Source organism: Agelaius phoeniceus, chromosome 9 (assembly GCF_051311805.1).
Source record: "Agelaius phoeniceus isolate bAgePho1 chromosome 9, bAgePho1.hap1, whole genome shotgun sequence".
Lineage (NCBI taxonomy): Eukaryota > Metazoa > Chordata > Aves > Passeriformes > Icteridae > Agelaius > Agelaius phoeniceus.
The window spans coordinates 19,850,962-19,862,978 of record NC_135273.1 but is presented as its reverse complement, the minus strand read 5'-3'; the positions used below and the strand labels follow the sequence as shown (position 1 = coordinate 19,862,978).

General features: G+C 47.2%; 1 protein-coding gene across 6 annotated transcripts in view; it reads left to right on the top strand.

Moving 5' to 3' along the window:
* The window catches only part of PDLIM1 (PDZ and LIM domain 1), a 44,924-nt gene that overhangs the window by 32,181 nt on the left and 726 nt on the right, over positions 1–12,017 (top strand). For 3 of the 6 annotated variants that reach the window (XM_077183159.1, XM_077183157.1, XM_077183160.1), the window contains exons 4-7: positions 840–1,030; positions 3,345–3,680; positions 7,401–7,555; positions 10,467–10,584. In XM_077183159.1, the coding sequence (XP_077039274.1) occupies positions 840–1,030; positions 3,345–3,680; positions 7,401–7,555; positions 10,467–10,584 (800 nt within the window). Of the gene's footprint in view, positions 1–839; positions 1,031–1,262; positions 1,325–3,344; positions 3,681–7,400; positions 7,556–10,466; positions 10,585–12,017 lie in introns of those variants that run through there. The other 3 variants (XM_054637197.2, XM_077183161.1, XM_054637196.2) reach the window with 3 other exon arrangements.

Here is a 12,017-nt window from a genome sequence, read left to right as displayed (position 1 = left end):
GCCTGTGATTAAGAAGAGTCCTAGCTCAAGTCTTATTTAACTTGAATTTGCCCTTTTTCTTATTAGATTGTAGCCTATGTTTCTAAGTATACACTACCACTGCTGGAAGCCTCCAGTTTGCAGCAAACACAGAACATCTGGGTGATATTTTGTACTTCTGACACTCTGACACTGAAGAAGTTGCTGAAAGTTAGCTGTCACTGCCTGTGGGCAATCTTTTGTATTGACAATGGCACTTCACACCTTTGTTGTGGATTTTCTTGTCCAGAAATTCCAAAGTTGTTCATCAGTGACAGCTGTGTACCCTGGTCTTAGCTGAAGGAGCAGAGATGCTCCAGAGCACTTGTAGTAATGACAAATCCCTTCTTTTTTGGGTTGCCTTATCTAAAGGAAGCTGAATTTTCAGATGTCATTGAGAAGTTCTCTTCTTTCTGTCCCTCATCTTCTCTTTTCCATAGAAATCAAACCTGCTCTTAGGAATTGCAAGGAATGCTTAAAATCTGTAGTCTTGCATGAGGAAGTTAGTCCTGTAGCTTACTGTAGGCTTGCAGGAGCTCCCAGGTGTGTGGCACCTTGAGCTAATAGCTCTGGCAGTGTTTCTGAGCTCTTTTGTTGCCAGTATGTCAATGCTGAAATGTCCTGAAGGTCATCCTGAAGCCGACCAGGATGGGCCCTCGTGCCATCTGGAGGATGCTCACTTGCTTTGGTGGTTGTGGTCACCTGCTCCTCAGCTGAGACCACACATGGAGGCCACCACTGCAGTGCTGTGGGGCTGCCCTGTCACATCCACCTGCATGCCTGAGCACCTCTGACTGTTGCCTCTGCTCCTTTGCATGCAGGAAATAAAGCACATAGGAAGTGCACACAATCGGAGTGCAGTGCCCTTCACTGCTGCCACAGCTTCTGCCCCCAGGGTGATCACTGCTCAGTACAACAGCCCAGCAGGCCTCTACTCCTCAGAGAACATCCAGACCTTCAACAGTGCAGTGGAGACAAAAACATCACCTGGGGCCCTGGAGCCTACCAAGCCGTAAGTACCTCCCTCATCCCCCTCCCTCCCTGGGCCTCCAGGGAAAGGCTTCAGGAGACACAAGTTCACTGCAAAGGTACCAGTCTGTTAAACCAAGGCAAGCTCTCTTTCAGGACAACGGGAGTACAAGAGGCACAAGTCTGGATGTTGTTCCAGGGACAGGGCTCAGAGGAGTGGGGAATGTTTCATGGGTGCAGACATGAAATTAATGCTGTTGTGTTTCTTTGTCCAGCAGAGACCGTCGCAGTTTCCACGTGCGTTCAGCATGACATACCAGCCCGCTGGTCTGAACAGGTGCCTGATAGCTTGTTACAAGCACTTCCTAAAGTTAGTGTTTTGTGCCTGCTTCACTGCCATGCTGGGCAGGAATGGCATCAGCTAGTGCAGGAAGCACACCCCTCCCTGTTCCCAGCTGGCCTGGGATTCATAGCCAGACTCTGCCTTGGTCTGGATATTTCTGTGGTTTATTATCAAACTTTGCTTTTCACAGGAGTTTTAAAGAGTAGCTGAAGCATTCATTCAGTGTGAGGGATTTTATGTATGAGATTGAAAAGGGTCCCAACCTTAAAAGGGCCTGTTCATTTTTGTGTTTGCAACTGAGCCTCACCAAGGACATTATTTTATCCTAGATTTTCAAAGTTCCCCTTTTTTCATTGGAGGTAATAAACCAGAAGCTACCTGAAAGTTTTCTGGCTGTGGCGGTCAGGTTGCTTAACTGCCCTAAGCCTCTGCATAGCAATATCAAACTGCCTAGAAGGCTTTGGCTATTTTTATAATAAAAGCTGGAAGAACAGTGGTTTTGGTAATACATGATTAAATTTCTGACTTGAGATTGGGGAGGCAAAAGTAACTTCAGCCTCTGCTGTTGCAGGGTACAAAGTCCTGATTGTGTTTAAACACAAGCCTGACAACTTTCCTGCGAGTGAAACCAGCTCCTTGCATTGGCAGCCCAGTCTGCAGCATGGTCCCTTCCAGGCAGTTACAGTGCTGCAGCTGGCAGACGAGCTGACAGATTGTTCATTTGCTTCTGGTAGACTCAGCAGCCTCATTCAGGGGCTGGGCAAAAGCAGAGCAAGGACAAGGGAAATCTGACATTGCTTTAACCTGATGGGACCATCTGGCAGTGAAATACAATCCCTAGTCTGCTCTAGTGTCCCCTCCATGTGCGAGCGCTCCCTGGAAGCCAGGTAGATTTGGCTGGAGCATTGTAGCTGATCCCTTTCTCTTGCAGGGGTCAGCAAAGAGGTGGGTTCCTTCTAGAGCTGTGGCTCATTCTGCTCCTCCTAGCAGGAGCATCCATTGCCAGCCCTGCTCCATCTTGGATACAGGGCATCTCTTTCATCCTGTCCTTGCTGAAACACAGCAAGTTGCAAAGGAATGCTGGGAAAACTGTGGATGAGGCTTTGATGCTAACATGCTTTTGTTTACAGAGTCATCAAAAGCAAATGAATTACTGCTGGTTTTCAATGAGAGCCAGGGACCTCAGCCTGATGTTAAAAACCCAGAATAGTCTCCCCAGTGCACAAGCACAGGATGTCTAGGTTCTCCCTTCACACACAGTCTTCCAGCTGCCTTTAAATTCCTGCCCATCTGTTTCACTGAGTTATTTGGTATATACCTGACCTTGCTCTGGGTTTACCTGACATTTATCTGCATCTCCACCCTGCATCCTGCAGATACACAGGCTATCTGAACCCAGCACTTGATCCTGCTACTGCACATGGTGATGTGACTGGAGACCTAGTCCATGCTTCATCCTTAGAGGGTGTGTGGTATAAATGCAGGGTTGTAGTACATAGAGAAATAAAAGCAAATATGTCCATTGGATTTGATGTCACAAAGCAGGTGGGGATGGAGAAGCCCTACTGCTAAGCATATCTGGTTTGGGATAGGAGGTGAGATTACTCCTCAGTAGGATGCCAAGGCTAGCTTTGAGGAGAGCAGCAGTGAAGGTGGCATTCCTTGTCTGGACAGTGGGACCACAAGAGTGTGTGCAGGGAGTTACTGTAAAATGAAACCCCTGCTGCCAGTTCTTCATTGCTTTTACAACCCATGCATTTGCTTATCCATGGAGGGCTTACTTTTTAGTTTTCGTGTGGACACATCTGGAGTATGAGACCAGAGGCACAGCATTAGCCAGAAGCCTGTAAAGTTGTGTGTTCAGTGGTGTGTCCTTAAGACAATATTCTGCGGCTGCTTGATGGCTTGAAGTATTTTGCTTTGCCCTTCATTAATTTCTTTCTTGTTTCCTTTCTTCCTCCTCTGCATTTTGCCCTCAATTTGGCAATGTAAACCCCAACCAAATCTTGAACAGCCCACCTCCCCCTGCCCGTGTGGACGCGTGGGCTGGCAGCCGCCCATCGCCGGTGGGTGCGATGCAGGCTCCCGTGGCCTCCGTGTACGACCCTCTGCAGAGCTCCGAGCTGCGGCGCAGGCACAGCTCCTCCTCCAGCCCCAGCCAGGTCCGAGTGGGGCCTGAGCAGCTGAAGCACGCGGCCCAGGTCTGCCCCAACAGCCCTGTGGAAGTGGAGGTGCCGGGACTCAAAGTGCTGCACGTGCAGTTCAATTCTCCCCTGCAGCTCTATTCACAGAGCAACATCATGGACACTCTGCAGGGGCAGATCTCTTCTGTTAGCCCTGATTTCCCCAGGTAACCTGCCCTGGCCTCTGCAGCCAGCTCAGCACACCTGCTCATCTGCATTTCAGTGTCCACGAGTCCCTCGTCCCCGTCTGTGGCTCATGGCATTGTCCGGTCACAAGAAAACAGCATTTGCATTTCACCATTCCAATGTCAGTGCATGACTCTTCACAGGAGCTTTCTCTGCCTTGTGTCTGTGCCCAACACCATGGGAAACACCAAAACATGTTTTTAGCTTGTCAGTATGTCCACTGCCCCCTGCACACCCACACAGCGGGACTTGACAGCACCTGCTGGCTTTTCTGGAGGAGCCACCTGCAGCAGATGGGTTTGCTGAGGGTAGGAGAGTGCTTTATCCTGAAAGCTGGTATTTTTCCTGCACTTGAAATAACTTTTGTTGTTTGTGACTGACAGATGCTGCTGGTCTTTGTTCTTTTCTTTCATTGGCCATGGATGTGTGCTGAGCATGTTTCATTTCAGGCTGGAGCAGGTACTCATGCTCTCCATCTTTGGCTGACAAGTCAGAGTTTGGAGCAGCCTGGCAGGCACCAGGCACATGGAGGGACAGTCTGTGTTTCCACCCCTGCCAGTTTGTCTGCAGAGGTTGCTGCAGCACAGGCTACCTCTGCCCAAAGGAGTGGAGGATGCTCAGCATGCTCTGAGGTCTGTAGGACCTGTGGTGAGCCTCAGCATCACAGGGCCTGGGTGCTGTTTGCTGTCATCCTTGTGGTACTTGGGAACCCTGTGGCCAGTGCCTCTAAGTGACAGCCTCTGGGTTTTACAGCAAGGACTTTAGTGTCAGGACAGGTGAATCAGAAAGCACTTTTATCTGTCTTGCAGGAGTCCAGTCAAGGATGAATTGTGAACCTTCTGCTATTGACCAAGCAGCTTGCAGCTGTGTGACATGTGGCCCAGGACAGTGGTCAGTCCCAGGGCTTCCATGGGGCAGAAAAGGACACAGCCAGATCTCATGGCTCCTGGACTGCTCACGATTCCCTTCTGGGAACTGTGTACTTCAAAGCAGAAAAGCTGATGTCCTCACCCCTGGACACACACAGCCAAGCTTTGCCATGTGCCAGGAGCCAAGAGATTGTGGGAGGCTGAGGATTTACTCCTGCCTTGTTACTCAGTGCAGTTACTTGCTGTAGGTCAGTGCTCTGGCTTGTAGTCAGTACTGTGCACACCAGGAGTGGTCCCACTGCCAGCTCTCTGTGCTGGCCTGGAGAGCTGATAGTGGTCACAAAGGAGCCCCAGTCATCAGCAACTGTTTAATGGCAAAAGGGACTGCTCCAAGCACTGAGCCTTCATGTAGCCTTGAGACTCTTGTAAGCGTTGCAAAATAGGCTGGCATAAAATAGTAAAATACCCTTAGCAAAAAATAAACTGTGCTTTTTGAAGATTCTGTGCAAGGCTGTGTCTTTATGGTTTTTATTACTATCTTCTTGCCAATATTTAAGGCTCAGTGATCAAGTATTAGTCAGTGTTGCAAGTTTCCCATGGTAACAGCAATGAGATCCAGTAATGGTTGTGTAAGTCTAAGACCCAATAAATGTGGCTGGGGTTGTTCCCTACAAAGTTTCTGCATGAGGGAACTTGTGTACACAGAAAAGGACACCATTTGCTGGTGATTGCTGCAGATAAAGTACCTGTGTAACAGAAGGTGCCAAAAATCAGCTGTAATACAGAGACCCAATATCTTGCAGGTACAATTTCTGTGCCTGTGGCCTTGCCCTTTCAAAAGATACACATGCTTTTCGGAGATGTTGTTTAATTTAAGCAGCATAGCCTCCTGCCCTGACAGTTTGAGGTATTTTACTCTGCTGGTACAAATCTGGGTTTGATGATTTTTATATCCTTTTGGACATCTTGTATGTGCAAGTGGATGTATAGGGTGCATACCTGGGAGAGCTGATATGTATGTTGTGCACTGCCACAATGCATGGTTGAAATATGATGGCTTTGTTTGACTCTAATGCTTTCTAAGATTATTTAGCCTCTGCTTTTTGGATGCATGGTATTGAAACATTCTTAGTATGCAAGCTGCAATGAAAGGCTTCTTGCATAATGTTTTTATGGGTGGATAGAGCAATGGGAATATATGAGTTTACATGAGATGAATGTAATATGGAGCATGGGACATCTTCTGTCTAATAGAAGGCACATAATTCTTTTATTTGGGTAAGAAGCTTCAGTAACTGAGATTCAGGTTTCAAAGGTTCAGCTGTTTGCATGTCTAATGTGCTTCCTACTTCAGTGAAAATTGCTAAAGATGGAAACATTTTATGAAATCCTTTTTATGGAAATAGCATTTTATAACTCATGTGATGATTTTACTTCTGATTCTTGGAGAGTTTATTATGTAGAGTAACTCCCAGATGACTCAATCGGTCATTGGCATTGAAAGTATGCGGTTGCCTCCTTGAGAAAAAGATTTCCCTCTGCAATTTAGTCTGAACTTCAGGATGTTTATGTACTTTTCATGCAATCACAGAGTGCAAGAATGGTGAAACCGAGTAGACCATTTATATTTATAAGACTACATTACAGAATTGAGGTATCAGAGGAGATTTGTCAGCTATTTCATTTTATTGTGTATGTTTTACTGCAGCTACAGAACACAAGGCAGGCAGGACCTTCCTGTGTCCTTTAGTCCGTCCCTTAGTCCAGCACTTGGCAATTTAAACCACTGATTTAAATAATTCCCACTGTATATTTGTCCAGACTATTTTCAAATCCTTTAGTTTGGAGGTTCCTTGCCTATCCACAACAATCTCCTCTGGTATTTCAGTGTTAATAGACATATTGGAAAGCTTTTCCCAAGGGATATTCTAAATAACCTCCTGCAGTTTAACCTATCCTCTACCCACAGCACGTGGAGTATATCTGAGGTACTGCCTCCAGACTCCTTTTTATTCCCCAAAGACCCGTCGAGTGGCACAATGACCACCATGACTCTGTGCTGTGAAAAGCTGCTCCTGAAGCACCTTGGGCTCTAAGTAGAGGATGTAAGTCCCTCATGACATGAGGGTTGGCAGCAGCACCTCAGGGCAGCTGCACTGAGGGCTTAGCCTTAGCTGAGAGAAATCTCTGCCCTCGACCTGCTCATTATAACCTTAGTAAAATACTGTAAATGGGCTCCACCTAGAAAATGGAAATAGTAACACTCACTTGAAAACCAGACTAAATTACTTCCAATCAGAGAATCTTCTAGTTAGACCCTACAGCTGTTACTTGGTGAAGGTGACATTTACAAGCAATTCATAGGGTACTTGCAAAGAATTCTTTTTAATGGAATAAATTTTCTTAGTTTGAGATTCACAGTGGTGTAAGGTAGCAGTGTAAGGTGGTTTATGCATGCAGGGAACATGCATGGATGCACAGCTACTCGGTGGGATTCCCATCCCAGCACATGAATTCTTTACTTTCCTGTTAACAGAGCTGTGATTTCCTGGGCAGGTTTTAGCTGCTGGACCGTGTGGTAACTGTGAAGCAGGGAGAGCCCTGGCTGGGGGCAGTCAGTGAGCAGCTGCTGACAGCAGTGTGGGCACAGCCCAGCCCAGCGTGCGGGTCCCGCCTGGAGCACATCCAGCACCTCTGTGTTTGTGGCCTCCCGTCATGCGTGTGCTTTGCACGTTCATTCCTCAGTCATGTGATGCATCCTGAAAGTTCTGCTAGAGGGATTGCCTTTAGTTTTCATCCATTTAACAAGAGGATTCTGTGTTCCTTCCTCAGTTTAGATCAGCATAACCAGACCCCAGGCAGCATTGCCATAGACAAACAATCTGAGGTTTACAAGATGCTGCAGGAGAATCAAGAGTCAAATGAGCCACCCAGACAGTCTGCTTCGTTTCTTGTGTTGCAAGAGATCTTGGAGTCAGAGGAGAAAGGTGAGTACCTGATCTGAGCTCTTCCCCTCTGCTGTTCTTTGGGTTGAGTAGCATTTAAAACTTTATTTTCCATTTAGCTGTTGATTGTTTAAGGTAGCACATGTAGGTGGCTTCTACAGAAACCTACAGACCTAGTCACTAATTTGATCACTTCATATTCTCTCATTTATTAGCTTCAGTGTTTGTGGGCCCAGATCATTGCTTAATCATTGAGTGAGCGCTGCAGAAATAAAGCCTTGCAACATTTAGTTATCAAGAAGGAATTTTTAAAGTTACAAAATCTCCTATAGTTTCTAAAGTTTTGCCCCCTTTAAGATAGTATTCACTGATTAAAGACCATCTTAGAGCCAAGACTTTGGATGGTATCACACGATAGTGCTCTTCAGTGAGTCCTATTGCTTCTGAACTCCATCCCCCTACACAAGAAAAAGTATCCCCTTCTGCAGCTGAATATAAAAATATAGAAGCTGGGTTACAATGAGCAGTTAATTGCTTTTAACCTCTGAAAATTCACTCTTCTTGGCATTCTTGATCTTAGGTCTGGACTTGTACAATTCAGAGCTATAGAGTTTAAGATAAAAAAAACCAATTAATTTATTTGGGGGCTAAATCATGCTCTCTTCTCCCCTTAAAAAACATAGAATAAAATGAATGAATGGGAAAAGAATTTCAAGAATGACCTTTTTTTTGTCCTTAGGCCAGTCTTTTGTGTTATTAGCTTGGCAGTGGTATGTTCAGTTTAATCCAAAAAAAGCCTGGTGCTGAGATATTCACCACAAAGAGAAACAGATCAGCCAAGTGCTGGTAGGTCTGAGGGATCTGTAGGGAAACAGCAACATGAAGGAAATAAAGAAATAATAGGAAGAAAGAAACTAGGATCATGGAGACTCTAATATGCTTTTAAAATACCTACCTGAAAGAATCTTTTAAATATTGAGTGTTTGCAGCTTGCCCTCAGGGTTCAGCTCCTGCACGGAAGGAGTAGCCCGGACTTCTCCCGAAGCCAAGGTCCTCCCCTGTGCTTAGCAGTGCTGAAGAAGATAAGAAGCAAAAGCCTCTCTGTTTTATCTTTCTTTGAAGATTTGCAGCATTGTTGGGATTCTCTGGCACAAGGTTTGCCTGCCCGATCAGGGGGCCGGGATAGGCTCTGGCATTATTCCACAGTGAGCTGACAATGCTCCATGGCCCAGCCTGCCTGTGCTGCTCGGCCAGCAGCAAACAAGCACACCCTGCTGCAAGTCAGATCCTTGGTGTGATAAATGGCATACTGGATGGCATTCCCTGTGATAAATGGCATACTGGATGGCATTCCCTGTGATAAATGGCACATTGGGTGGCACCTTCTCCCAGTGGGGCTCCAGGCAGTGGCCTGTGAATGACAGCTGTGAGCCATGCCCGGCTGGGACAAGGCCCTGGGGCATCACTGACTGTGTGGGCTGCACTGACTTACACCAGCTGAGAGCCTGGGCCGGGCACAGCGGTCAAATGTGGCTGTTTAAAAGCACCATGGGTGGTCTTTTAAGGCCTGACCCTGTGCTCAAAAATGGAGAGTATTCCAGGGTGGAACATGGCACGGTTCCTGTGGGTGTTTGATTAGGAGAGATTTAAAAACGTGTTGTCGATGTTGCTGATAAGAGCAAAGTACTCGTTGAGGCAAAGGGAGTGAACAGAAGTGATATGGAAGAGTCTGAAAATGCTGCTGCTTGCTTCCCAGTGACATTCACTTGCAGCAGCTCTTGGAGGGCAGGTGGCTCTTGCCATGTTTGGAGGGTTAAGGAACTTGTACCTCTGGACCAGCATCTGCACAGAGCTGGGTGCAAACCTCTGAGCTGAAGGCTGCCCTAAAGGCAAACTAGCCCAGCATCACCTGCCCCACAGCTGAGGCAGGCAGTTCCCCCCATTTTCCTCTTCTGTCAGCGGTGCTGCCCTGGGCTGTGGTGAGTCCCTGACATGACTGGTCACCAGGCTCTGTCTTTGGAGGGTTTTTCCGCCCATTGCACTGGGAATGCCCATTGGAAGTGTGCTCTTGGTCTGACACTGGTCTGAAGGGTTTCATCAGTGTCCCTCACAGTCCAAGGTGTTTCTGGTGAAATACCATGGGAGTCTCAGCAGCCTCCTTCCCTTGTTAACTGGTGTCAAACCCCTTAGAAAAGTCATGTAGATGAGATTAGTCCCATCATTGGTGTCACTTTATAAAAGGCTCCTTTTTCCCTGCAATATTTAAAGGCTTGCCTCGTATCCCACATCTAGGATCCACTGCTTATTTAGGCATCCAGGTCAGCACAATGTCTCCTGCAAAGGCCCAGCAGGAGAGAAGGGCCTCTGTGCTCCAGAGAAGTTGCAAGAGGGAGATACCTGGAGCATGCTATGCAACAGCAGGGGAGTGCAAGGTTATCCCCAGTGTCCCAGGGCTCTGCAATAAGGAGTTCGTTAATCAAATCTTCCAGGAGTCTTGGGGGAACCAACTCCACTGTAAAACAGACAGCAGACTGGAAAAGGGCTTTGACAGTCCTTCCAACAGAACACCCACTGAGCTCAAATCTGGGAATTAGCTTGACTTTGTGTGATCAGGACACATCAGGCAGATTCCAGTGCTGCCAAGGCTTTGCTTTGCACATGTGTGCATGTGAGACACATCAGCTGAAGTCTGATGGGCTTTCAAGATGAGAAGATAATCTCTTCTGACTGCCCACCATCTCAAGCCCTCACATTTCCAGGGTGAGGTTCAGCTGTGTCCCTCCTCTTCTTCCTCCCCACACATCCCTAAATCCCTGCCCACTTTCCATGCATGAATCCCTGCCTCAGAGCTGGGGTTAAAGAATGTCATGCCCCCAGCAGATCACCTGCTTGAGAGGAACAGCCTCAAGCCACGCATGTCACATGCTCTGAAGCACTCTCCTTCCACCCCCAGGAGACCCTACCAAACCATCTGGATTTAGGAGCGTCAAAGCCCCTACCACAAAGGTGGCCTCATCGATTGGGAATGCCCAGAAGCTGCCCATGTGCGACAAATGTGGATCTGGCATTGTGTAAGTAAGCCTGTCCCTGGGGTTGAGGTGAGCAGCCCATGCCTGTGCCAGGGGCTGAGGTAGTGCACCCTCACTTACCCACATCAGTGCATCCAGGAGACTCAAGGCACGTTTATTCTCACCAGCTTTTATAACACTAACTTCGCAGGTCCCTGCAGTGAGGCAGGAGTTGGGTTTCCAGCTACAGATCCGTATCAGTGGAAACCAGAGCAAGTCCCTGTGACTCAAACCTTGAGGCAGTTGTTTCTGCAGTGTTTGGCTGACCTGAAATCTGTTTACAGCATTTAGAAACAAAATGACCTTTTCATTCAGGGCCTGTGTATTTAATGAATTTCCTGTCTCAGTGCTCCCAGGCGTGGCATGGAGACTTGCCTTGGTGGTCAGAGGCAGTGGGGACTGCAGAGCTGCATTCTGCTCCCTACTCTCCTGTAGGACCTCACACCTCCACTGTGTCTATGCAGGCATATTGTTTTTTGTCTTTATGTGGGTAAAATCCATCTCCAGCAGACCTGGAGTTTGGGTTTGATACAGAGCTGCTGTATCATAAGTGCAACCACATGGGGGACCCGGCATTGAAAAACTATGTCTTAGAGTTGCTCTGTTTTTCGACCTCAAATTCTTCAAATTCTTCCTCTGCAACACCCTTAACTTAACAGCTGACTACACAGCAGTCAAGTACTGGTAGCCAAACCTGCATTGTCATGGAAGAATTCTGATTTTTCAGATTCTGCCTGCCACAGGCTATCAGATTGTTGCTGAGACCCGCTACACTGTGACTGCATGGTCCTGGCATGCCTGAAGCATCTGGACCAGTAGATTCATTAGAGAGGAAATGCATTGCCTGTAAAATATGAATCAGAGACAAACCCTGTAATTATTCAACCAGCTGGGTAGGTCTGGAGAGAAAGCACAAGGCCTTGAATAGCACTCAAAACTAATGAATTACAGAAAATAGAGATGGCTGCTGGAACAAAATAATACTGGAAAATTGTTGTGTTGGGGCTGATGGTAGTTAACAAACTGCTGTGTAGTTTTTGTAGTTTTCCTAGTCATCTGTTGGGCTGAGCTGTGAAGTCTTCAGTAAGAGCTGGCCCACATTTGACTGGATCTGTTCACTGCAGCTCCCAAGCAGCCATGTCTGAGATTAAAACAAGGATCTAGTGTCTGTGCTTCTCCCACACATCAGGCACTAGCAAAAGGGCAGTGCTGGCTGTGCAGTATTCATCCCTGCATTTCTGCATTTGTTCTGCCATCCAGTTGGCTTGTACCTGGATTTTGCTTCCCTAGATTGTCAAGTTACTGCCTGCCATTTGATCCTGGGCATTTGAATGCTGTTGTGCTGAATGCAGCCACCAGCTAATGCCATCACAGTAATTCTTCCCACCACAGGTTATAGGACTGTCCCCGTGTAACTTACACAGGTCAGTGCTGGG